General features: G+C 41.7%; 1 protein-coding gene across 2 annotated transcripts; it reads right to left on the bottom strand.

Annotated features, from left to right (window-relative positions):
- Window positions 1–1079: 1079 nt before the first annotated feature.
- On the bottom strand, window positions 1080–25105 carry Eif2ak2 (eukaryotic translation initiation factor 2 alpha kinase 2). 2 transcript variants are annotated; one of them, XM_048353124.1, is made up of 16 exons: window positions 24928–25105; window positions 22133–22257; window positions 21551–21671; window positions 20383–20528; window positions 19605–19725; window positions 18752–18816; window positions 18357–18456; window positions 16425–16459; window positions 16007–16069; window positions 13534–13656; window positions 10953–11072; window positions 8269–8449; window positions 4893–5021; window positions 2303–2404; window positions 1433–1486; window positions 1080–1350 (listed from the first exon to the last, which is right to left on the bottom strand). In XM_048353124.1, exons 2-16 carry the CDS (start codon window positions 22249–22251, stop codon window positions 1228–1230), a joined length of 1602 nt encoding a protein of 533 aa, XP_048209081.1. In that variant the 5' UTR covers window positions 22252–22257; window positions 24928–25105; the 3' UTR covers window positions 1080–1227. The 2 variants fall into 2 exon arrangements, with proteins under 2 accessions (XP_048209081.1, XP_048209082.1); XM_048353125.1 differs by lacking the exon at window positions 24928–25105 and adding an exon at window positions 24814–24843.
- Window positions 25106–27974: the final 2869 nt, after the last annotated feature.

Here is a 27974-nt window from a genome sequence, read left to right as displayed (position 1 = left end):
AAACAAAACAAAACAAAACAACACAAACACTCAGGGACAGCACCCAAGCCCTGAGTTCAAGCCCCAGGACTGGTACAAAACAAAACAGTTTTAACATTTCACATCATTTAGTTTTGTCTAAATTGTGCTGCAGGTGTTTTCAAAAGTCTATCTAGGTTTTATGTAATGTCTCATTTTTTTTGGCCAGTCCTGGGCCTTGGACTCGGGGCCTAAGCACCGTCCCTGGCCTCCTCCCGCTCAAGGCTAGCACTCTGCCACCTGAGCCACAGCGCCCCTTCTGGCCGTTTTCCATATATGTGGTGCTGGGGAATCGAACCGAGAGCTTCATGTGTAGGAGGCAAGCGCTCTTGCCACTAGGCCATGTTCCCAGCCCTCATTTTTTTTAATTAAATGTCCAGAACGGTAGCCTCTGACATTCAAGATACTTTGAAGTACAAAAATCAGAATAGCGTTGGTGGTATAGTGGTGAGCCTTCCAAAAATCAGAATATACTGCTCATCTTTACTAGATAATATGAAATCATTTTCACAAGTTATTTTATCATTTGTCTTTTTACAAATCCTTGCTTTGAATGAATTTACTGCCTCAACTTTCTCTTTTACAATATACTTGTTCAAGGGGCTTGTAAAACATATAAGGTAAGGAACACCTTTGGGGGGGGCCTAGAAACAGCTACTGATTGTTATAAGGAAGAATATTTTTAGGTTATTACTCATCTTCAAGCTAGGTAATGTGCTATAATCCCAGCACTTGGGAAGGAGGGTTGAGAATTCCAGTCCAGCCTGCACTACAAAGCAGAAAAAAAAATTAATCAAGGGAGAGTGTGCTGGTGGCTGAAGTCTGTAATTCTGGCTACTCAAGAGGTAGTTTGAAGCTAACCTGGGGCCAAAAAGTCCATGAGACTCTTATCTCCAATTAATCATCAAAAAGCTTGAGATGGAGGTGTGACTGAAGTGGTAGAGCACCAGCTTTCAGTGAAAAAACCAAGTGCAAGTGTGAGACCCTGAGCTCATGCTCCACTATCAGCACCAAAAAAAGAAAAAGAAAAGGAAGAAAAAAGAAAAATCAACTCTAAAAATGTATTTTAAGTAGAAAAACAAGTTAAAAATACAACAATAAAAAGAAAGAAAATGAGAACAGAAGATAAGTGCCCATCAATAGCCTACAGCCGATTTTAGAATTAAAGGAAAATTATATACCAGAGGCAAGATCTTTTCCCAAAGGGGCCTAATATGTGTGGTTTTTCCTTTTCTCTTGGAAATTCTTCCACTGATCCAAGGTCTTCAATATTTCATATGTGTCGGGTCGTTCTTTGGGGTTTGTTGCTAGTAATTTCTTCATAAGACTTTTCTGTAATCACAGTAAGAGTCAATACTAGGGGATAAAACATTGAAATAAATGAAATTCTGACCATTTTTCAAGTGCTTCTTACCTCTTTGTTGTCAAATATAACAGAAAAAATGCCATTCCTTACATTCTCAAAAATCTGAAATAAAACATGTATTAGTAAGCTACTTGTGGAAAAAAAAAAACAAACAAAACAGAACCAAGTAACAGCTAAGGAGACCTCAATCTAGGATTTTTTTCTGATCTTTGTGAAAGGCTCTGTAGCTAGAAAACAAGCCGAAGATCCTCATTACAGCCTCCTGTAACATTTGGGTTTGTTGTTGTTTTTACTGTTAAAGGTACATTATTATTACTTTTTTACATTCTTCTGCCTTTTTGAAACCCTCTATGGTAGTAAACTTCATCACCCATGTTTTCTTTTACTTTTATTTATTGTCTTTTACTTTAGTGCGTGTGTGTGTGTGTGTGTGTGTGTGTGTGTGTGCACTCAGGGCACTGTCCCTGAGCTTATTCTCTCAGGGCTGGGGCTCTACCGCTTGAACCCCAGTGTCCCATAGACTTCCCTGCCTAGGCTAACTTTAAAATGTGCGCTCAAATCACAGCCTTTTTAGTAACTAGGACTAGAAGCATGAGCCACCAGTGCCCAGAAGCTTATTAATTTTTATATTCCATGTAACATTTAGCACAACATTTACCTTAAAGCAAGCAATGAAATTCTGCAGGAAGACTCAAATCAGAATCTTATGAAATGTACACATCTCCCAAAGAAGGTCAGAGTCTTTGGTCTTTAACAAACTGGTTATCAGAACTTAATAAGAGAGAACATTTATATTTTACTTGTGACTAGATGTGACTATATTCACATCTTGCACAATTGCAGGAACTATTTACATGGTACTCAGAAGATAACAGCCAATAATTTTTGCTCGCTAATTCTTTCTTTGAGATTGTTTACCTTTACTGTTTCCATAACTGTGGTACATTTGTGAAGAAGTTCAGCAAGAATTAGCCCCAAAGAATAAATGTCCACTTCTTTTCCATATTCATCTGAGGAACTCTGAAGGAACCAAAATACAATTGCCTTTGTTACTTACCTGATAGAAGTATCTATGCCTTCTAAAGCCAAAAAATAAAGTCATTGAGTCATAAATCTTACATCCCATGAAAATGTTTGTTAGCAGGTTCAAATCTATGTCACTGAATAGCAGAATCATCTGTATAAATTATTCCTAACATTGGAATTAGCTCAACTTTGAAACAGGATACTAATAATATTGACCTCAAAGTTTGACTGCAGGGTTAAATGAGACACCACATGTAAATGTTCATAGAATATTTTTCCTATAATACTTCATAACTTGAAACAATCCAAATGTATATCAATAAGAGAATGGAAAAACATATGGTGGTATAGTCATACAAAAAAAGGAATTTCCTGCTTACATAAGAAAAAACTCGAAGTTCTCCAACAGATAATTAAATGAAGAAACAAATACATACTCAGTGATTTCATTCATACAAAGTTTAAGATGGAAGTTTGAGAACAGGAAACCTAAAGCATGACACCAGAAATCAGAGCAATGGTTATCTTTGGGCAGTCAGGAGGAAGGACTGACTGGAGAGATTTTCCTGAGAAGGCAGCATGCTCATACATTCAATAGGAAGTTATTATTCAAATCACCTTTTGAATGACAATTTGGCTGTATTCACTGTGTTGGAAATGTATTTTTCATTTTATGCAAATGAATCTATCATAGATTCATGGGGTCTATCATAAGTTGAAATACAATTGGCTCACTGCATCTGTTCAACCTGCAGATTCAACCAACTGTAGGTCAGATTTGAAAAGAAAATTATATCCATATTGGATGTGTACAGACTCTTTCTCCTAATGTTTAGGACTATTTCCTAAAGAACATATTATAAAAGCCAGGCATGGTAGTGTACACATATAATTCCAGCACTAATGAGGCTGAGAAGGGGGAATCACAATACCAAGAGAATCATGTCATACCAGCTGAAGGAAGGAAGGAAGGACAGACTTTGAAGAGACAGCAGAAGTGGCTTGGGTTACAGTTGCTTTCAAGTACCTAAACATTTGTGAAGTAAAAGATAGACTCATTTTGAGTGTTCCAGGGGATAGACTCAAGAGTAGAGGCTGAATATGACATGACCTAAAGGTTTTACTATCCCAGTGTTCCTAGTGTGTAGTTCAAAGAATGAGCATAGAAGTCGCTAAGCTTAAGTTACATGGCAAGACACTGTCTTGAGGGGAAATAAGGTATACATACACAGATACATGCATACAAACAATTATATCCCCAACATTTTACTGTTTTAGGCATACAGGAGGATATACATTGATTATATGAAAATACTCTACCACTTTATAGAAGGGATTAAAACATCCATGGATTTTGGAATCCATAGAGTTGGGGACAGACTGGAAAGCATGAGGAATATGAAAAAAAACTAAAAAAAAAAAAAGACATTTGGTCTTGACCACAAAGATAAGATGCATGTAACATGTGCATAAACATACAAAAACATCTAAATAAATACTATTTAATGGGCTGGGGATATGGCCTAGTGGCAAGAGTGCCTGCCTCGGATACACGAGGCCCTAGGTTCGATTCCCCAGCACCACATATACAGAAAACGGCCAGAAGCGGCGCTGTGGCTCAAGTGGTAGAGTGCTAGCCTTGAGTGGGAAGAAGCCAGGGACAGTGCTCAGGCCCTGAGTCCAAAGGCCCAGGACTGGCAAAAAAAAACCTATTTAATAATGTAATTAAATAAATAATAACATCTCTATGCTTTGGAGCACCATACATATTTGTTTAAAAAAAAAAAAAAAAGAACATGGCAGGCACTCGCTAGTGTCTCACACCTGTTATCCTAGCATCTCAGGAGACTGAGCTCTGATCATTTCAATACAAAGCCAGACCAGGCAGGAAATTATATGAGATTCTTATCTTCAAATAACCATAAAAAGCTGAAAGTGGAGCCATGGATCAAGTGGTAGAGTTAGCCTTGAGCCAAAAAGCTAAGGGTCAGCTATATTGGTTTGGAAATGTTAAACTTAATTTTTTTCCATTGGTGCAGGGATAAATGCACTGTATTAAATATGTAAGGTCTTGGGCAGGCAATGTGGCTTAGTGATAGAGTGCTTGCCCAGCATGCATGAAGCCCTGGGTTCGATTCCTCAGCACCACATACACAGAAAAAGCCAGAAGTGGCGCTGTGGCTCAAGTAGTAGAGTGCTAGCCTTGAGTAAAATGAAGCCAGGGACAGGGCTCACGCCCTGAGTTCCAACCCCACGACTGTCAAAAAACAAAACAATAAATATGTAAGGTCTTATCTAGTGGGTTTGATTTCAGAAACTAATGATATGTTCTCTAAATTTAAAAAGTAAAACAACAAAAAAAAAAAGGTAAGGGTTAGTGTCTAGGCCCTGAGTTTAAGCCCTAGTACTGGCACAAAAAATAAAGTCAAATGAGTAAATGAGAGATCAAGATGTATATAAGCAGGAAGAAAGAGGACCTTACCTGCTCTGGACTCATATATAGCTTTGTTCCCGTTTTTGTTGATCGTTTTACATCACTTTTCAGAGTTGTTACAAGTCCAAAGTCTCCAATCTTTATGTGCTGTTCAGCTACTAAAAATATATTACATGGCTTTGGAAAAAATGAAATTTAGATGTATCAATTGGACAGCTTGTTACCACATATTTGAATCATCTTTGCAATGGCTACTTTCATTTTTACTCATACACAGGTGGCCCAGATCAGGGAATTTAATACTACAGGTCTTTATAATGTCAACTGAAGGAAGAAAGGAAAGACTTTCAAGTGATAGCAGAGGTCACTTGGGCTTCAGCTACCTCCAGAAACCTGAACAGCTGTGGGAGGAAGGATTGCAATTCTGTTCATGAGATTCGGATCTCTGATTAGCCACCAAAACCTGGAAGTGGAGCTATGGCTCAAGTGGTTGAGTACCAACATTGAGTGAAAAAGCCATGGAATGGTGCCCAGGCCCTGAGTTCAATTCCCATTATTGGCACCAAAAATAAAGGGGGGGGGGAGAAAAGCAACGATGCCACATTCCTTAAATTCATTATAGATCAATGCAGGATTGCTGAGGGTACAAATGGTATATACAAGTCACAGGAACAAGGGTGGACACTTAGAGCAATGAGGTCAGCCCTCCACAGAGCAGCAGCCTGGGCTGAATACTCACTCCAGAAACCTAATGCCCCTCCCTAGAGCTTTCAGTCTAGTTCTTTAGATTACAACAAAAAGTGGTAAACACTTGGAATCTTTCTATAAGAGATACTTTACCAGGCAAAGACCATTCTCTGGCGATGCCACCCAAAACTGCTATACTACAAAGTACAAAAAAAAGTATGCACACGCCTTTTCTTTTCTCCCCACAGGTGCTAGGGCTTGAATTCTGAGGCTGGGTGCTATCCCTGAGCTTTATTTTGCTCAAGGCTAGCACTCTACCACTCGAGCCACTTGGCTTTTTCTGTGATTAATTGGAGGTTAAGAGTGTCATGGGCTTTCCTGCCCAGGCTGGCCTTGAGCCAAGATCCTCAGAGCTCAGCCTCCTCAGTAACGAGGATGTCAGGCATGAGCCACTAGTGCCCAGCTTCACATATTCATTCTTATCCGCTCTCACAGCGGCAGAAAGAGATAGAAACATTGAGTGTAAAGAAGGCTCAATGGAAGTGGAGTTATGACTCAAGTGGAAAGCACCGGCCTTGAGTAAAAAAAAGCTAACAGAGAGCTCAAGGCTTAAGTACACACACACACACACACACACACACACACACACACACACACGCTGAAAATTTGGCCACCACAGCCAGAGCGAAACCGTCTTTGCAAATAGACACAGGAAAAGACCACTTTACAACCAGCTAGTGCAAGAATCAGAAGAGGGAGCAGATGATCAGGAGGAACCAACTAGATAGAACTCACTCACTGATTCTGAGAAAGTCCTGAAATAAATCCCACACCTGTGCATCCATTTCAAATAAATTAATATATCAGTAACTGTGCTCATTTGTTTATTTAATTCCCAAAGTGAAAACAGTCTAGTAAGTTTTTGTTCATTTGTTAGTAGTAGGGTTTTAACACCAGACCTTGTGCTTGTGTGACATGCACTTAACCACTTGAGTGATCTCTAGCTTCTTGTTTTTGTTTCTGTTTGCCCTCTCCCCTCTACAAAGCTTTCCTGCATTGTTATATTTACATTGGCATGCATTAGTTGTATAAGCAAGGTTTCATTTCATTGTGACATACATAGTATATCACAGTCAACCTTACCTCCTCTACTCCAGCCCTTGTTCTGGTTTCTTTTTCAAATGTATTCTCCAGCCCATCTTGGATTACTGTCCTCCTATTTGTCCTTCCCATATAGCTGAGATGATAGGCACACATCACCACACTGTGTGAACATCTTGACAGGGCTGGACTCAAACTGTAACCCTCCTGATCTCTGCCTCCTGAGTAATGAGGATTACAAACAGGAACCACTGCACGTGGGTCTTGTTTTGTAGCCCAGACTGGCCTCAACGTTGTGACACTCCTGCCTCAGCCTCTCCAGTGTTGGAATTACAGAGGTAAACCATTCTCTTCTTCCCAAATTTGTCCTTGAATATAGTCCTTATAATGTTCTAACTTCCAAAAAAACTTTTAGCTATAGTTAAAGAGAACTAGATAAAAATACACTCCAATATTAAAATACTAGACTGACAGCACCAGGGCAGATCAAAGAAACAATCTATTGAAGGGCCACTAAATCCTATGTAGGTCTGAAAAAATGAAGACATTAACAAATATAGCTCTCAATTTTTCTTAGAAACTATTTTCTTTGTGCTTCCTGTTCTCAGATGTTTTAGATGGGTGAGGTTAACAAATGATCAGGATCTACACAGATGCAAAATGCTCAGGAAAGGCTAAATAAGAGTGGAGAGCAAACAGGCAGAAGAACATCTCTGAGGAGAACATGAGCTAAGACTCAGGGGTAGTTGCAGTCCACGATGAAAGAGGAAATCACAGGGGAAAAGAGTTCACAGGAAACACCAAAAAGCTGTTCTGTGTCTCTTCTTTCATTTTAACTAGAAGGGAGTTAGTGAAAAAATTGCATATAAAAATCCTGAAATAGGGGCTGGGAATATGGCCTAGTGGCAAGAGTGCTTGCCTCATATACATGAGGCCCTGGGTTCAATTCCCCAGCACCACATATACAGAAAATGGCCAGAAGTAGCGCTGTGGCTCAAGTGGCAGAGTGCTAGCCTTGAGCAAAAAGAAGCCAGGGACAGTGCTCAGGCCCTGAGTCCAAGCCCCAGGACTGGCAAAAAAAAAAAAAGGAGAAAAATCCTGAAATACCAAAAAGGGGAAAAAAATCGAAGGGATGATACATGCTCCAAGTCTTGGATTATAAGTTTTCAATCATAAGGCTGAGAATCCTAACCAAGAAAATATCAGACAGTGGACTCAACAACTCTGAGCCATTGCCCCAGGCACAGCGACTGATAGGTTAGGGAATCATGTTCCCGAAGCCACAGAGAAACCCTATTGAGTATCAGTTATTGTGCCAACCGAGAACATAAATGCTCCATCTGAGAAAGCTGTTAATAACAGAAAGCTGTTTGTAACTGAGATATAAGATCATGCATAAAGGACCAGAAGTGAATGTGCCTTTCCTTATGGTCACTGACACTTTTGTTGACCAGCCCTAGGTATCTTCTGATTAATTGCAAACAATGGAATTTGGGACAAGTACTGTACCCATTCAAAGCTCAGGAAGATCAGAAACTTTTTTTCCATACTGACTTGATCAATCACAAATCTAAAATTGGAGAAGACAATTCAATAAGTTATATTGATCAACTAACCAAGTATATCTCCCTCTTACCTTAAGGTCTCTATGAATTAAGCCTTGGGAATGTATATAATCCACTCCTGTTACTATTTGTTCAAATAGTTTCAAAGCCATGTCTTTGTATGATTTGTCCAATTTTCTGGTTTTAATCCATTGCTCCAGTGTCCCTTTATCACAGAATTCCATTTGAATAAAAAGGCAGTTTGTCTTTGATCTAGAGATAAAATTCACAATATGGTAAGGGAAGCAATAAAAAGAAGTTTATTTTTTAAAGTTATGCCTTGTTTCTAGAAATCCAAGCCATGTTTCCAAACACAAAACGAGATATAAAAACTGTAATCAAAATATGATGAACTATTTTACATAAATCCTAAGCTCTCAAGTATCCAAAATAAACTGAAGATTCTTGAGATTAATAGAGTTGGAGTATTAATTGTAATTAAATACATTTCATTATTATAGGAAGTAGTTTGGAAACATTTAAATTTACCATCAGTCAACTGAGCATCTATTTGATGAAAAGCATAGAACAAGCACCTAGGAGTGAGAAAATAAATTTGACACCTGGCATTAGAATCATGCAGTACAGTAGAAGAAAAAAAATGAATCTAACACAACTGTATAGAGGATCTCAGAAAAATACCAACAAATAGCTTGCTATGAGATAGAAGTTGGAGGACTGCTTTTGCTAACCATGTTCCATATTTTTGTCTGAACTAAGTTGGCTTCAATATTTATTTATTTAGATAGTACTGGGATTTGAACTCAAGGCCTTGCATTTGTTTTCTAGGCAAGCACTCTTGCCCCCTCCTTGAGCCATGCCTTCAGACTTTAATACTTAATTTATATGTTCTACTATAGGAGCTAGAAAATAAGAAAAGATAATCAAGAATTTTTGCTGAAAGCTGAAGAAGTCTTGATAGGTGGCAGTGGCTCATGCCTAAAATCACAGCTACTCAGGAGATTGAGACCTGAGAATCACCGTTCAAAGCAAGCCTAGGCAGACATATCTGCAAGGCTCTTATCAGTTAACCAGTAGAAAGCCCAAAGTAGTATACTTCATGTAGTAGAGCACCAGCTATGAGGAAGAAGCCAAGCAGGAGGCCAAGTGCTGGTGGCTCATGCCTGTAAATCCTAGCTACACAAGAGGCTGAGATCTCAGGATCAAGATTGAAAGCCATTTCTGCAGAGACTCAAGAGGTACAGCACCAGCTTAAGTCACAGAGCACCAACCTTGAGTGAAAAAGTCAAGTAAAAGCAAAAGGCCCTGAGTTCAAGCTCTAGTACTGGCACACATGTGCATGCAGATACTAAACACAGAGACACACACAGACACACAAACATAAACAAGAGTATGAGACCTTGAGTTCACGTCCTAGTATTAGCACAAGAAAAGAAAAAGAAAGATGAAGAAATCTTGTAGGCTGCTTGTCAGTAATTCCTGAAAAAGAAGACAGAATTTTCCAGAAGGTAACAAGATGGAGATGAAGCTGGAGAAGAGATGGCTAATGAAGAAGTCACCAATATATCCAGAGTTCAGTGATAGCAATGACCCTAAGAAATACCCATATGACACTCAAATTCAGGTGGCAAGTCCCCCAAGTCTCTAGTTCTTTTGCAGAGTCTGAACTGAAATAAGAGCCATATAAGCAGGGAGTCCCATTCATAGCTTTCCATTTATTGTCACTGCTGACTGCCTCCCTACATGTGGAGTAGTTGAGACCTTTTGACTGCATCACAACCATCAAGGCCTCAGAGAAGAACAAAAAGTGTTGGCAGCTGAGTAGGGAGACTTCAGTCATAGCAACATATACATGGTAAAACATTCTGCACAACACTGTATTAACAACTCACCCTAAACTCTGTCACATGTGAAGGAAGTCAGGAAAGCTAAATGTGTGATCTTTTTTTTAATAAAAAAAAATTTACTGTTATCTTTAAGAAGCTGTACAAAGGGATTTCAATTCAACATGTCAGTTTATGAGTACAATACATCTGGATCAATGTCACATCTTTCATAATTCTCTCCTAACCCTCCATACTTTTCCTATTCCATTTTCACACATACATAAATGCATTTTTCACCCTTCCGTTCTCCATTCATTAACCCCCGCTCCTTGACCTCGGCCCCTCTTCCCCTGACGCCTTAAGTTCCAGTTTCATTTTGTTAGGCTGTAAGTTTTTTGTTTAAGGAGTTACACTATTGGAATTCTCCTTATTACATATCATATCACTCTTCAGTCAATACATTTGTGTGTATCTGCATATAACCTAGTTTATGCTCATATATATATTTATATATATTAGATATAACCTCCACATATGAGAGAAAAAAAATGTGTCCTTTGTCTCTCTGAGCTCATTCAACTTACTACAATTAACTTTTTCCAGGCTCATCCATTTCTCTGCAAATGACATAATATCATTCTTCCTGATGGCTGGCTCAATTACCCTTTGAACCTTTGTTTGTTTGTTTGTTTTTAACACAGTTGAGATTATTTTCTAAAAACCTTTTAAAAACAAGTTGGGATGAGAAAGGAACATGAGGGAAATTGTTCATTATCTCTTCACCTGTAGAATGAGAGAACACAGGGTCTCTCCAATATAATTATGATTATTAATGGTGATGTCTAATGGCCCCATCCAGTGCCCACACATTTTAAATGACAGTTTCCTTCCATCCTAAGAAGCCTATGGTGAGAAATTGTTTTACCTACCTTGAAATCCTACCCTCATGCTCCTCAAAGTCATAATCATCTCCTTCCCAGCAACAATAATAATGAACGATATTGATGTGATCAAGTTGTGCCAATGCTTTTACTTCACGCACCGCTTTCCTAGTCAAGAGGAACAGGAACATGAGGATGAAGAAGTGCAGTTGTTCTCATAATAGCTGCTTAAAAGTTACATTTGCTGAAAAACATTGTCTATTTAGGCCCATGAATTAATTAAAAGCAGGAAAAAAAAACCTGTCATCCCTGCCTCTGATGTCTGTCCTCTCTCTGTCCTAAGCATTCCCTTTGTAGTCACCTCAAAGTCCAACCTTTTGCTGGCTAGTTAAGAACCTATTTTCAACATAGTGTCTAGTGAGCGCCACTACTGCATTTGTCCACCCCTTATCCCTCCACTTCTGTGCCTTCCCTTATGTTCCTAAAGACAGATAAATGAACAGATAGAACAAAAAGAAGCAAAAACAAAAACAGTAAAACAGAGAAAAAAGCTCTATTTCTATTTCCCAGAGTTCATTTCAATAAATATTATTTTGAATGATCAGATCACATAGGCATTGTGCCTTTCTGTTCCTCTCCTAATACTATAAATCAGTTTTTCAAAATTACATGCAGAGTTAGGCTGAGATCCCACTTTTGCCACCCCCCCACCCCCCTTTCCAGCTGGTGTCCTTGTGTCCTGTCATCCCTCAGCCTCTGCTTTGAGTGGCACATCCGTGATATGGAGATGACAGCCATACCTGTGCTCTGCGCTGCTGAGTAGAAAAAGTGCAGAGTGCTTGCAGTTTGGTGAATACTGAGCAAGCCATGGTACAACTTGTGGGTGGCTGTTAGGAGGGAAAAACTGGGAGAGAGCAAGGGAAGGGGTGGCATTATGTGGGGTGCACCCACTGGCCCCACCTGTCCGTGCCCCAGAGGTATGTGGAGTTGTGTGGCTGTTGTGCCGAGAGAGTGAGGCCCTGAAGAGCCCCGCCTGCCTCAGTCCCTGGGGGTGTGCTTGTTTGCACCACGTCCCGGAAGAGGGATCCCGGTTAGCCCTGCCTGACTTCTGGGTCCGGAACTGGAAAGGCGGCTCTAGCTGGCCACGCCTCCCAGCCTTAAGACCATGTGCAGCAAGATGGCTGCCGGCAGTAACCTGGGGGCGGTCCTGCTAATACTTAGGCCGCCCCTTAGGGAGGTCCCATGGCCTTCCGCCCTTGACTGACAGCTCGGACTGCCAATCATAGCCCCTGGCTAGGTATGTTACACCCTCCTCTTCCTGCCATTGTCCATACTTAAGATCCGGTCTGCACCACTAAACTTAGCAGTCCTGAACTTCTCCCAAGTGGACTTACTGTTTAACCGCAGCAGAAAGGTTGGGCTGCCTGCGAGCGACTCGCGGCTCGTTACCTATTCTGGGTTCACCCTCTGCAGGGTGTGCTTCCTCGCCTCTCCCGCTGGTTGGGAGAGCACCCGGGGTGCAGGGACCCCTGCAGCATTGTCCAAATACAAATGTACTATTTACCTGACTTATATAACTGTAACCCCTCTGTACATCACCTTTTTATTAACAAAAAAAAAAAAAATGGAGGAAAGAAAAGAAAAGAGTTTCATAAACTTTCCTGAAAGCCCAAGCTGGCTTGGAACTTTGATCATCAGATCTCAGCCTCTGGGGTACCTAAGATTATAGGCATGAGCCACCAGTGCCCAGATGAGATAATCGTCCTTTATATCCAGGCTCTGTGTGGTGAGGAGTTCAGGCCACCAGGTGTTCTGCTTGACAGCCCTGGATGAACTGGCTGCTCACAGCCAGTGTCATAGGTCTTGCTAGCCCTCTTGGATAGCCTGTTCAGTCAGGCCTTTAGATAACTCTAGAGTGCAAATGCCGGCAGCACCCAGGTGAATTGTGTCTAGCTGAGGAAATCCATCCAATGGAACAGGAGACAGTAAATTGCTGCATTTAAGCTACCACATTTGCAACAGCACAATTACTAACTAGCTTTTACCTTTGCTAAATCAGTTCGTCTCTCGACTATCTCAGTTTCCTCAACTGTAAAATAAGGAAATGAGCCAATAGCATCAGCTTTAGATGGGGGGGGGGTGGTCACAATTTCTTTTTAAAACCAAAGTAAAACCCAGAGTTTAAAAAAGTCATTTCATAGTAAGCCAAGTTCCTCTGGATACATTACATAACAAAACAAGAGAGAGAGGAGGGTGGGGGGGAGAAGCCAGGTGCTGGTGGCTCACACCCATAATTGTAGTTAGGAGGCTGAGATCTGAAGATCATGGCTCAAAGCCAGCCCAGGTAGGAAAGTCTCTAAGACTCTTCAATTAAGCATCAGAGAAGCCAGATGTGGTGCTGTGACTCAACTGGTAGAGTGCTAGCCTTGAGCAAAAACCCCAGGGGCAGTGCCCAGGTCCCAAGTTCAAGCCCCAAGACAAAAAGAGAGAGAAAGCAAAAGAGGGGAGGAGGATAGAGGACATAAAAAGAAATATATGCTATACCAATGAAGAAGAGAGAAACATGAAAATGTATAGCGCAAGTTCAACACACTTTTTCATTCAGAAAAGTAAAATATTCACTACTTACAAGTCATTAAACTTAACACATTTAATAACGTAAGTCTTTCCATCAATTTTGTGCTTTGCTTTGAAAACTCGGCCAAATCCTCCTTCACCAATTTGTTCTATTTCTTCATAGCTCTCGATGAACCTTGAGATAAATACCAATATTATTTTGAAAGCCATGCTGGTCCTCACCTCTTTTTCCTGTGACAAGGTTTAAATAATAACTATTCCCAACCCCCTCTGATTATTCAGAGTCCACTGCCACAGACACTTTTAAGTCACCAGGAGTGGTCCTCCTCCTTCCATGGGGATCCAACACGATAGGTGGCTACTGGGGCCAGGGAGAGCACAATTAACTCCTAGTTGTAAGACGCCATGATACAAAAAAAAAAAATCCCTTCACAAATAGAAAACATCACACTGTGGTATCCACAGCTGCCACTGAGGTGTTAAGAGAAAAACAAACATATGCTCTGAGCCTGCTTTGCCTTAGAACTGCCATCTTTCTCCTTTTCCTGCACATTTGAACATTAAGTCCCATCAATTCTTCTTCCAAACACGTATCACTGGACCCTGCCTGTATATCTCCCCTCCCTCATTTTTGTTCCACTTCATGTAGTCCAATCGTGGGTCTCCCTTGTCTAGACTTGCAATAGCTCACCTTTTCATTCAACAAAATCCATTAAGTCTGTAAAGGACATGTAACATGTCCCTTAACATCTCCCTCTGCAGCTTTGTCCCATGGTCTTGAACTTGTTTTCTGACTCCAAGCACATGGCCTCACACATATACTGCTTCCTCCTTTTTGTTTTTGTTTTTCGTCAGTCGTGGGACTTGAACTCAGGGCCTGGTGTTGTCCCTGAACTTTTGTGCTCAAGGCTAGTGGTCTACCACTTTAAGCCACAGCACTACTTTTGGTTTTCTGGTGATTAATTGGAGATAAGGGTCTCACACACTTCCCTGCCTGGGTTGGCTTTGAACTGCAACCCTCAAATCTCAGCCTCCTGGATTACAGGCATGAGCCACCAGCACCTAGCACACACTACTGCTTCTTCTGCCTTCACGTTCTCACTTGCTCTTCCATTCACCCAGCTCTTGGAGCCAACACATTCTTTCAGAATCCTTCCGAGAAGCCATGCCTCGGTCTCCACACTAAACTGGAGTCCTTTTCTTATCCAGTGATTGTCTTTCCTTTAGTGCTGTGACCATATTTTGTAGTTATACACTTTTAAAATGTAATTAGTAAATGTCAGCCGTCCCTGATGTGGAGACACTAGAGTCCGTGGGAGCTATGACCAAGTGTATGAGTGGATGGTGCGTGGAGAGACAGTCTGATGCCCACGGAAAACTGTTGGTTTGTGTGTTTGAGTTCAATTGTGTCTGAATAAAGACATAAGATTCTGAGTATTTGACGTCCCACTCTGGTCTGTCAAAAGACAGGAGTGCCTGTGTGTACTTATCTCACTACTTCCTGACGTGCTGTCACCTGTCATTTGGGATGTGCCCTTCAATCTGTAACCAAAAGAGCTCCACACAGACATGTAGTCTCTGACCCATAAAAAATGAAGGACAGAGATTCTCAAATTTAATGAAAATCTGTTAAATTCAATTCCTCATTCTCATGGTAGTAGAAATATATTCATATCTATGACTATTATTGTGTGAATAATCCTTTATCTGTCACACCATGTCTGCTGCTTGGAACCAGCACCCTGAAGACCCCATGAGAGAATGGGTTCCATCTGTACCTACTACAAATGCAGTGCCCACCATTGTTAGATGTGTCATCTCATAAATGAAGTATCATGACATGAAACAAAAGTTAAAAATAAAGTAAAATGGTGCCTAATAAATATTTTTTTTAAAAAAATTAATGCCTTGCTATTGCAAATAGGTCTCCTGAATTTTCGGTGTTATTTTTAAGCCCAAACATGTCATTTATAGGAGCCTTATTTCAAGTGAAATTTCTATAGACCTGGAAGTTAAGCAGAAGCTGTGTGTGTGTGAGTGTGTGTGTATGTGTGTGTGTACACATTGTATTGGTATAGAACTCACGGCCACATGCTTTTCTATTCAATGACAGCTGGGGCTCTATGACTTGAGCTATGCTCCCAGTTCTGGCCTTTTGCTGGTTAATTGGAGATAAGGGTCTCATGGACTTTTCTACCTGGGTTGGCTTCAAACTGCAGTCTTTAGATCTCAGCCTCCTGAGTAGCATTATTTTTTTTCCTGAACTCCTTTTTTCTACTCACCAGCTTATAGACACTCGCTTTCAATCAAAAACATGAATATATGTCTAGAAACTCACGTTAAGAACCACAGACCTGTATTTACCATCTTCTATGTGGATTCATCTAAGCCTTACTTCTCCAAGAAGTGGCAATTCTTCATGAGTCTCATTGTGCAATAGCTATTAAACTGTTTAACTTTACAACATCTCCTTAATAAGAAGCTGTTGCATGAGCAAGTATATCTAGTCTACAGTTCCCTCTTACCTGTTGTTTATTGTATACTTGTTTCCTTTTAAAACAGGAGAGCTAAATGTAGGTGCCAAATGTCTAAAAGAAAGACAAGAATGGAAAATTCAAATTAAACTGAAATCAAATATAACTTGTATAGAGCAGGATTTATGTCCTGCACTGAGTTCTTTATATTTTGTGTTAACTATTAGAATAATACATAGCAAGTGTTGATTTTCTTCTTTATAAAATGATGGTTCTTCTCTTTCCTGTAAGGATTTTTCATCACTATCCTGATTCCCTTTTTCACCATAATGCATTCATTGCTGGACTACCATTTGCCCTTCCCACCCTTTCTCCACACTCACAACACAATATCCAGTATATCTTGAGGATCCCTTCCCCAAGCCAATATTCCTCATTTGTCATATGTTCAACACACAATGATACTTACCGTTCTTTCTTCTTTTGATGGTTTTTGAGAGCATTCTATAACAAAATAAAATGAGAAATAATTTAACTTAGGATCATTAAAGCAATCAACTATTTGGTGTGTGTGCTTTTTTTTTGTTTTTAGTGGGGGTCTACAGGCTAGCCTGGAAATTCCTATGTATCCTGGTTGGCCTGGAACCTGCCATCTTCTGGATTTGTGAATTGTAAGTGTACTACGGTACCCATCTAATCATATTGTTTCTTTAGATGACTCTGTGGTTACATTTCTTAGTCTGTATGAACAAAAGCTTCATACATAAGCCAGGCATTAGTGGCTCACATTTGTCTTCCCAGCTACTCAGGAGGCTGAGATTTGAGGATCACAGTTCAAAGTCAACTCATGCAGGCAAGTCCCTAAGACTCTGTCTCCAGTTAGCCACCAAAGCCAGAAGCAGACCTGTGACTCAAGTGGCAATCCTAAGCAAAAATATCTCAATACCCAGGCCCTGGCTCAAGCCCAAAGATCAGCAAAGAAAACAAAATTTTTTCTTACATGTGTTCATTTTCATCAAGCCTTGAACCAACATTTGGTGTTACAAGGTTTAAATTTTGCCAGAATGATAGGTTTGAAATAATATCTAATTGTTGCTCTAATTTGCATTTTCTTGACTCCTAGTGAAATAAGAAATCTTCTATGTGTGATGTCTGTTACCTCTAAATTGTCTAGGCAGGCACTGTACATTTTTCTACTAGATTGCCTATCTTTCTATGACTGATTGGTATATTTTCATTAGTATACATTCGCTATACATTTACACACATGCAAACAAATGTAGCTCAATCAACCTCACTCTATTACTCCAATTTATATCTCTCTTCTCCTCTGAAACAGGTTTCATTTTTCTATTTCCGTGCATGCAAATGAGCTACTTTTGTCATACACATCCTCATTCACCCGTTTCTTTAGCCATCCCTACTCCCACTGGTACTTACCCTCTAGGCAGAACCTGTTTTATGTTCCTAGCTGATAACTTGGTATAGTAGTTCTTTACAAACAATGCTTTTAGAACAAATTACTGACTTTTAAAGTTTGGTTTTAAATTTAGTTATGACTTAAAACACAGTAAATAATATTATCCAGTTGTTGGGAGAGAAAACAAAGATCATAGGCATATTGAAAACTATCAGGGAGAGAGCTGGGATGCTGGGCCAGTGATAGAGTATTCATAAGGCCCAAAGAGGAAAAGATGAGAGAGGCAAGCGGGAAAGATGAGAGAAAGGAAGGAAAAGAGGGAGAGAAGCAGAGAGAAAGAAGGAAAAAAAAGAAGAGAAGGAGGAAGGGAGGCATGGAGGATGAGGAGGAAAAAAATAAATGCAAAAATATACCTTCCATGCAGGTCATGTTTGCTCTTGTGTGTGCCAGTCCTGAGGATTGAACTCAGGGCATGGATGCTGTCCCTGAGCCTTTCTGCTCAAAGCTAGAGCTCTGCCACTTGAACCACAGCTTTGCTTCCAGCTTTTTGGTGGTTATTGGAGATAAGAATCTCAGAGGCTTTTCTGCCTGGACTGGCTTCAAATCATGATGCTCAGATCATAGCTTCCTGAGTAGTAGGATTATAGGGTGAACCACTGGGGCCTGGGCTATGCAAGTCATTTTTTATTTGTTTATTTATTTTGTCAGTCATGGGGCTTAAACTCTGGGCCTAGGCTCTGTCCCTGAGCTCTTCAGCTCAAGGCTAATGTTCTACCACTTGAGCCACAGTGCCACTTCTGGCTTTCTGGTAGTTAAATGGAGATAAGAGTCTCATGGACTTGGCTTTGAACTGCAATCCTCAGCTCTCAGCCTCCTGAGTAGCTAGGATTTCAGACATGAGCCACTGGCACCTGGCCTTATACAAGTCATTTTTAAATGAAGAATGTAGACTAAGAAGGAGCTTAGAAACTAGTACAATACCATAGGAGAAGATGCAGAATTACTGACACCGTCACTCTTGTCACAGCTTCGAGATATATCTGCTGAGGAGTCACTTTCTGTTGACAATGATGTAGAAGCACTAAAAGAGAATAACTTTGAGTGTATGAATTTGGTCTATTTTTTAATCTGTAACTTCTTTCTGTAAATTCTCTTTAAAATGAAAATTGCTTTCAATTACGAAGAACCTTTTTTATCTCTATTTATGTGTATGTGCATGAGCATGTGTGTGCATGTGTGTGTGTGTGTGTGTGTGTGTGTGTGTGTGTGTGTGATGTTGGGGATCTAACCCATGGCCTGAATCATGCCAAGCAAGCTCTGTATGCCCCAGTTCCAGCCCTCTAACAGCAATGTGAATATATTCAATATCAACTTACGGTGTACTTGTAGAAGAGACATCGGATGAGTCAGTAAAATAACCAGGAGACACTGAGTCATTTTTCTAAAAAAAAACAAAAACAACCCTTCTTAGGTTAAATGCAACTAGCTAACTTTTCAACAGTACTTCATCAGTGGATAGTCATGGCTACATTTATTTCTCTCAGAGCCACCAAATCCACAGCCATGTGCAATTGCAAGATTCCTTGTTTGTTTGTTTTTTGGTGCTGGTTCTGAGGCTTAAACTCAGGATCTGTCACTTTTAACTAAATGTCTTCTTTACTCAAGGCTGGCACTCTACTATGTGAGCCACACCTCTGCTCTGGCTTTGTGCTGGTTAAATGAAGATAAACAGTTTCACAGCATTTTCTGTCCAGGATGATTTGGAACCATGATCTTCAGATCTCAGCCTCCTAAGTCGCTAGGATTACAGGTGTGAGCCACCTGTCCCCAGCTTAATACATTTTCATGGATGTTTGAACTGGAGTTTGAAAGCACGCTCATAGCCATAGCTCACTGGTGGGACATAGTACAGAAATTGTTCATAATGGCTGTCTTGACGTTGTGAAAACAGTGCAACCTGAAGTTGACTTCAGAGGGAATTTTTAAATGTAGAAATTAAATTAGTTAACAATACATACCCAGGGCTGGGAATATGGCCTAGTGGCAAGAGTGCTTGCCTCCTACACGAGAAGCTCTCAGTTCGATTCCCCAGCACCACATATATGGAAAACGGCCAGAAGGGGCGCTGTGGCTCAGGCGGCAGAGTGCTAGCCTTGAGCGGGAAGAAGCCAGGCCCTGAGTCCAAGGCCCAGGACTGGCCAAAAAAAAAAAAAAAACAACAATACATACCCATGAGCTTTTTAATACTTTCTCATAGTAAGCAAGCTTCGCAGACATTTGCTTTGCTTCTTGTTTGGTACTGCCTGAGCCAACATACTCTTCATTTCCAATTTTGCATTTGTAAGAAAATCTAGGGGAAAATGATAAGAGTTTTCACTCAAATATCTAAAGCACAGTAAATCTAATGTACAATTTTTGTATGTGCATGGGGCATCAGGGTTTCTGGGGCTAGAACTGGGCACTGTCCCTAAGCTTTTTTGGCTCAAGGCTTGCACTCTACCACATGAGCCACAGAACTACTTCTGGCCTTTTGCTGGCTAAGTGGAGCTAAGAGTCTCACAAGCTTTCCTACCCCAGCTGGCTTTGAACTGTGATTCTTATATCCCAGCCTTCTAAGCAGCTAGGATTACAGGCAGGAGCCATTCAATGATCTAGCTTATGATTTAAAAAAAAAATCACAGGTTCACAAATGCGTTAGGGGAACACTAATTTATTAGCCAAAATTCTATTCTATTTTATTTTTTTGTACTGGTCTTGGGGCTTGAACTCAAGTTGTGTGTTCTGTGCCTTAACTTTTTCACTCAAGGCTGGTATGTGGCCTTAGCTTTTTTGCTCAAGGCTGGTGCTCCACCATTTGAGTCCTCAGGCTCAAGTTCAAGCCCCAGTACTGGCACAACTAAAATAAAAATGAAACCTTCCATGTATACTGATAAATTTTTTAGAGCTAAACATGGAAATAAGCACTTAAGTACAACTAGAAAGGATGAAAGGCCAAGCTATTTTTCACCTTTGGGACCCCAGCTCCATGGATACACATGGTTCATAGTGCATAGTCAGATTCTCCTTCTGGGCAATTCTATTGATAAGGCCTATGTAATTCCCCATGGATGAGCCTTCTGGAGTTTCCACTGTTAGCGATAAAGAACTAACTTCCTGTAAAGAAAAAAAACTAGTTTAATCTAAAGAACAGCACATATTTAGCTCTTTGTTTTTACAAGAAATTTATTGAGCAACGTGTGTGTGTGTGTGTGTGTGTTAGTCCTAGGGCTTGAACTAGGGCTTGGGTGCTGTCCTTGAGCTTTTTGTGCTCAAGGCTATCATTCTATCACTCTACCACTTGAGCCACAGCTCCACTTCTGGCTTTTGGGTGGTTAATTAGAAATAAGAGTCTCATGGGCTTTCCTGCCCAGTCTGGCTTTGAATCTCGGTCCTCAGATCTCAGCCTCTTGAGTAGCTAGGATTACACATATGAGCTAAACAATTTTAATAAAATTATTAGCCACGTGAAAGATAACATAGATATTATACATTTTCCGATTATATTACCTTGTTAAAAATGTAACTACCTCTCCTTACAAGACAAAGTGTTTTTGTTAAAAATTTCAAGTTGATCAATAGAAATTATATATATTTGTAGAGGACAAGATGATATTTTGAAATAGATACATATTATGAAATGATGAATGGAGATCATTAACCACAGTCATCTTACATACTTCATTTTTTGTAGTACTCTCTCAATAATTTTCAAATTTACAGTACATTAATCCACTCATTTTCCTTTTCAAATTCCATTAAGAAAATGATACTAGGATACTCTCTAGATGTATCTTTACTTATTCTTTTCGCATCTTCAAGTATATCAGTTATTCTTATTTTGCTCTCCATTGGCTACCCATCATCCTTCCTATATGCATTCTAGTATCTTCCTCCTTTCCTTAATTATATGGCAGAGACCCCTCAATTCTCATCTTTCCACATCTCAACTTCAGAGTACTGTTGGTACTTAAGCATTGCACTACGCAATGAGGTAAAAAACGACCATACTAGGCAATGGAATTCTGTAAATGAATGTGTGCAAGGCTTTACTTTATAGAGCATATTATTACAGACAGACATTATAAAACATTTATGGATTTCCTTATTATATATGTATTTTTAAAGCAGCTACCAACCTTGTTTTCTTTATTAAGTATCTCAACGGCTAATTTGGCAGCAGCATTTTTTGCTTCCTGCTTTGTTTTACCTTCAGCTTGTGGAAATTCTCTCCCATCGATTGTAACTCGATATGTAAACCTGATGACAAAGACAATAACCACACAAGACATTGTGTAATTCATGCATTTTAAAAGGTGTGGGGTTCAGCAACAATTATCTGTACAACTCACTTTTGGGGTTTGAACCTATATGTAATATAGAATTGAAGCAGTCACCCCACAAACCAAGACAACACATCTTCTTGAAGCTTGGAGAAGCTTAGACTTTTTTTTTCCCTGAAATCATCTGAAGCCATTACTTTACAACAAAAGAACTCTCACAGATCTGTCATTAGCAACTCTGCTGTAGAATTAAAGCACTGACCTCAAAACAGTACCAGAGGTGCCATCCCCCTGGTTTCCATTTTTAGGGAATATAGCCTGTTTTGGGGGGATGGGGTGGGGTGTACTGGACATTGAACTCAGCCTCACATCTGCTAAGCACACATTCTACCACTGATCTACAGCTACTGGAACTTGGTGTTTGTGATGGATACTTGCCTCAAGGCATGTGGAGGGCCTGTTACTGATAGTGCCTGATAATTCAGCTCTGCTCCATGCTTCTGACGGTATTTATTAAGTTCTTCAATGAAGAAACCTGGGCAATGAAAACTGGCCATGTTTTCCTAGAAGAGACATTTGAATGAGTGACAGTGACAGAAATCATTCATCTCATTTTCTCAATCCAGTTTAGGAGAAAACAGGGCGGGTGTTGGGGGGGGGTGTCTCTTGTTTATAGGACTCATCTAAGCCCCACGTCAATTCTGACAAAAATTTATTTCAGAACCTTTCTTTCTCTCTTATGGACTGCACTATCATGTTAACTTCTCCAAAATAATCTCCTTTCAAAACTCAACTAATCAGAGAAAGAAAAGGCCCTTCCCTTCATCCTGCTCCTTGCTTCCACTGAGGGTCAAGTACAAATCTGTCCATTTTCTGGAGAAGAGAAGAAAGCTGCAGGAGCAGAATGAGAATGTTTTGTGATGAGAAAAAGTGTGGCATATGTATAATACATGATGTTATGAGATCAGAAAAGACTGCTGCACAGACATTGGTTCCCCTATGAAGTCCCCCAACTGCCACTTTGAATTAAATTTTAGGACAATTTACCCAGTGGGTAAATTAAGAGATCACAGGTCTCACTAGCTTAAGCTTGGAGCAATGATTAAGTTACAAAAAAAAGTGGGCACCGGGTGGCTCAGGCCTATAATCCTAGCTTCTCAGGAAGCTGAGATCTAAGAATTGTAGTTCAAAGCCAGCAGAGACTCTTCTCTCTAATTAACCACCAGCAAACCAGAAGTGGCTCTGTGGCTCAAGTGGCAGAGTGTAGCCTTGAGCTGAAGAGCTCAGGGATAGCACCTAGGACCAGAGTTCCAGCCTCAAGACTGACAAAAAAAAAAACATTTTTTAAGGATATACAGTCTAAATGTAAGGGCCAAACTATAAAATACTTAGAAGGTTAATATAACTACAAGTCTCTATGATCTTGAATTTGGCAGTGGAATCTGAGATACATATGGCAGCTAAAAGCACAAGCAACAGAATAAAAAATAAGTACACTTGGATTTGTAAAAATCTTAGTTACTAGAGAAATGAAGCTCAAAACCACAACTATGTACTATGTAACACCTACAGCTAAATATATTTCATTGACACCCCAAGATTGTGGATAATAAGACAATAAAAGTATTGGTAAGCACTGGAGAATCTAGAACTCTCAGACATCCTATTACACTGTAGGGTGACTATAAAAACCACCAACATATTGAGTTCAATCCCCATGACTGACAAATAAATAAATAAATGAATGAATTTTAGTTGAATTAAAAAAATTATACTAGCCAGGGAATCAGTAGTTTACTCCTATAATACTAACTACTCAGAAAGTGGCAAGCAGCAGGATCTAAGTTCAAAGCCTGGCACCAGTGGTTCATGCCTGTGATCCAGGTACTGAGAAGGCTGAGATCTGAGGATCACAGTTCGCAGCCAGCCTGGCAGACAAATCTGAGAGATTCTTAGGTTAAAAGCAAAATGCCAGAAGTGGAGGCATGGCTCAAGTGGTAGAGCTCCAAGCTTGAATTTAAAAATGTAAGGCCCTGAGTTCAAGCCTTAGTACAGGCAGAGGAAAAAGAGACAGAGAAAAACAGTGAAGCTGATAGACACAGAGAGAAAACGGAAGCACAATATCAGCAATGCTGGGAACAGGAAAAACAGAGTTGGGTTTATTTTTGAGGCAGGTTGTTCCATTGGCCTTGGAAGAAGGAAAGTAACAGTGAAGGTTTGGCCTGTGCAAGCGTGTGGGTGTGGGGAGGAGATGGGAATGAAGTGGGGATGCTGGGTCTAACCCGCCTCATCTTGGACACATAGTGGATAGGAAATTGGGTTTAACTGGCACCATCTTGTTTTTATGGTGGAGGAAGGTGAAGTCCACCTCCCACCAGATGGACAGGGGTGGGGACCTGGACAGTAGGTTACTGGACCTGCCAATTTTGGGTCAGGAACTCTCAAGCTCGCTGTGACCCTGCTCCCGGTCCCCAGTTAGGCCCAGACCCTCTCCAGAGCGATTAAGCCTCCGGTGTCTCCTGTCTCCCAGCTGTCTTGCCATCACCACGGCACCCTACTTCAGCTCTCCATGGGGGTGGATCAGGTTTGATAGTATTGTTTTTCTGCTCTTTTTGTCCTCTCCTGCTCACATGGCTCAGCTTTCTGATAGTGTTAGGTGGTTTTGAGGGCCTGCTGGTCTTTGAGATAGGAGTCCACCGGCAGCCTCTCCAATGAAAGGCTCCCAATTCGACCTCTCCAAATGTGGCTTCTCTGTCTTATCCCAGCTGAAATACCGAGCTCTCCATTAAGAAGAAAGGGGCACACGACCTACTGGCTGGAGAAGCTATTCGGTGCCTCAGGAACAGCACTGGCAGGGATTAGGCTGGAGGGGAGGGCCACTTCCCCGTGAGCCTTCAACCACTCTAGGGTTCCGAGCTCCAGGGCAGGTCCGGGCCGGGGAGCCTCGGGTTCTGAACTAAAGGAACTCTCAGGTGGCTGGACAAGAGCGGTGGAGCTTTCTAGGTGCAGGTGGACAAAGCTCGGCAACTGGTGAAGTCCCATCCCTCTTCTGGCAAGATATGTTAGCCAGAGATTATTAACTCCAATCCCAGTCCCAAGAACCCGCCGTCCAAACTTGCCAGCGATCAATATCATCCCTGGATTTGTCCACCGCTCACTAGAACCTTCCCGAAGCTCAGCAGGGCCACCCAGGCAATATCGATCCTGAGGAGGAAACAGCTCCTCCTCCCTACCGTGTTCCACAGCCGGTCCCCAGATTCCGGAGGGCCCCGCACCTGCGGTGCGGAGCTCGGAGGTGGCTCTCGATGCGGGCCACGCAGGGTCCCCCACTTCCGATGGACGGTCCTGGGCGACCCCCCCGGGGCCCCGCTCGCTCCAACCACTACTCTAGCCGGAGGCCCGGGTTCCCGCCAAGTGCGGTTCACTCTCGGTTTCGTTTCCCCGCGGACTCCGCCTTCCCGGCTACAGCGCCTGCCCCTGGCAGTAGCGCGCCCGCCCTGCGCCCGGGGTCCCCAGCACGCGGGAGGGGAGGTGGCGGGGAGCGCTCTGCACCCTCACAGCCGGGCCGCTCCTACCAAGGCTCAGCACCCCACCACCAGCTCCCCGATTCCCGGACATAAGTTCCACTTAGGCTCATTATCCAAATGGAGATCCTTGATCCCATTTACTCTTCAAAGCGGCCACTTGGGAAGGGGGATAGAGAGCTGGGTCCCCTGGACTCCAAAAGAGAATAGGAGAGACTGAATTCCTCGCACTGGTGTGGATGCTTGTTGGTTGCAAAGCCAGGCCTTTGGTTCAAGTCTAGGCTAGTGCAATTATTATTATTATTTTTTAAGTCCCATGTCGTTGGCCCGTGGCTCACGCTACTCAGGAGGCTGAAATGTGAGGATCACAGTTCAAAGCCAGGCCAGGCAGGAAGACCCAAAAGACTCTTATCTCCAATTAACCACATAAGAACAACAAGTAAAGCTGTGGCTCGAAGTGGTAGATCACTATCCTTGAGCAAAAAATGTTCAGGGACAGGGCCCAGGTCCTGAGTTCAAGTCCCACAACGCATAAAAAAAAAGTCCCCTTCTTCCCTTTCCATGCTGAGAAATGGGCGTGGCCACCTTTACAACATAGGCCTGGGGACCAAAAGCATCTCTGGTCCCCACCTTTGGGTTCCTGACACTTGCCGGTTTCTGTACCAACCACCAGCCAGGCCTACTCCGGGTAAGAACCACCTGGTCCCTCATGAAGTTCCAGACCAAAGCTCAGTACTGTTGGGCCGGGACTTCTGGGAAATCCTACTCACCTCAAGAAGTCAGACACACTCCCAGCCATGCTAGCAGTGGCAGTGGACTTGGAGAGCATCCTACACAGAGCCTTACATCAGCCACCTGCCACCATGATCCTCAGTCAGCCCACCCCCAGGAAACAAGGGTCTTAGGCCAGAGAAATTAGTAAACAGACAGGAAGAAGGGGAGCTGGAATTAGACCCATGCATTTGTACTCTCAACATCTTAGCTGGGGGGAGGGAGGAAGGAAAAAAGAGAGGGAGGAAGGCCCAAGAGAGAACTCCAATCCAGGTCAAGCGTTGTACTCCCACCAGCCCCCACTTCTCTTCTGCATCCCCTCTATGGCGGACTATCAACGACTTTCCTTTGGGGCTTGACTGGAGAAGGAGAAGGAGCAGCAGCTCCAGCCAGAGTGCCCAAGCATGATCAGACAATACCAGCTTTTATGAGCATCCCAGAAGCCCCTCTCCTTTTGTGTAGCCTCTGGCCCATGTTACCAAACTCAGGTGCGGAGTCCAATGCTTCAGGTAGTAGAGTTAGACTCTAAATTTCATTCACAGCCCTGGCTGTGAACATGAAGGGGATTGGTTGGAAAAGAATGAAGCCATGGGAATTTGGGAGGATTTGAATACATCCTAGAGCCCTTGCCCTCCCCAGGTCTGTCCCCCACAGGCCTCTCACCACTGTTTGAGCAGACCAACTCCACCTGTCCTCTAGAACCGGAAGCAGTCATCTTCACAAGGTGGTTGCTGATTTTCCAAATTCACCACCTCTGCCTGCATGCCTCCAGGTAGAATCAGGTGCTAATGCGTACCCTCCCAAAGAGTCTGAACAAGACCTGAGGGAGATAGTATGCACAGTGAAGTCATGTCACTAATTTTTTTTCTCAAATTTTTATTATCAAACTGATGTACAGAGAGGTTACAGTATCATACGTTGGGCATTGGATACATTTCTTGTACTGTTTGTTGCCTTGTCCCTCATGCCCCCCTCCCTCCCCCCTTTCCCTCCCTCCCCAGGTGTTCAGTTCACTTACACCAAACAGTTTTGCAAGTATTGCTTTTGTAGTTATTTCTCTTTTTTTACCCTGTGTCTCTCAAATTTGGTATTCCCTTTGAATTTCCTACTTCCAATACCAGTAAACACGGTTTCCAATATACTCAGATAAGATTACAGAGATAGTGTAGGTACAACCATAGGAAGGTGATACAAGAACATCATCAATAATAGAAACTACACATACACATAGGACGTTGAAAGTAGTTACAACTGTGATATATCACTTGTTTCCATAACATGGAGTTCATTTCACTTAGCATCATCTTATGTGTTCCTAAGGGTATAGCCATTGGGCCTTGTGATGCTCTGCTATGGCTTGTGGGAGATAGTATGCACAGTGAAGTCATGTCACTAATTTTTATCAATAGAAAGCCAGGAAATAAGAATTGGAAGTGACACTTAAACACGTCCCAGAGGAAATACCTGTCCTGCTCCAGCAACTGCAAACGGCTCTAATCACTTGCTCAGTGGATCAGCTATGTATTAATCATGGTGGTTGTCCACATGAAATAAAATTTTTGTGCCAAATAATATAGACAAAGGAATTTTTTAAAAATCCTAGGGAGGGTGGGGCGCTGGTGACAGTTCAGCTGAGCACTAGTGACTCACATCTGTAGTACTTCGAAGCTGAGATCTGAGGATTGCAGGTAGTTGACCTTGTGAAGTGGTGACTAATGACTCTTAGAGCAGCAAATAGTGCTGCAGCTTCACATCAGAGCCAGTGGGGCAGCATGTCTTCAGTCTAGGGATTCCACGTGGGTTCCCTGTGGTAATTCCATGGTTAGCAATAACTTTATGGAAACTATCCCTGGCCAAACAGGCAGGATTGCTAAGGGGTCAGGCCTTTTATGTTACTTTGCTAATTAGTAAACTCTACGAGGGCAAAAGGAACAAGGAACAAGGAAGTTACACAACCAACTAAGGTCTTATGGCCAGTTAGAAAA

The sequence above is a fragment of the Perognathus longimembris genome, chromosome 8 (genome assembly GCF_023159225.1).
Source record: "Perognathus longimembris pacificus isolate PPM17 chromosome 8, ASM2315922v1, whole genome shotgun sequence".
NCBI classification, from domain to species: domain Eukaryota; kingdom Metazoa; phylum Chordata; class Mammalia; order Rodentia; family Heteromyidae; genus Perognathus; species Perognathus longimembris.
Note: the sequence above shows the minus strand (reverse complement) of the source record. Positions and strands in the feature narration are given on the sequence as shown.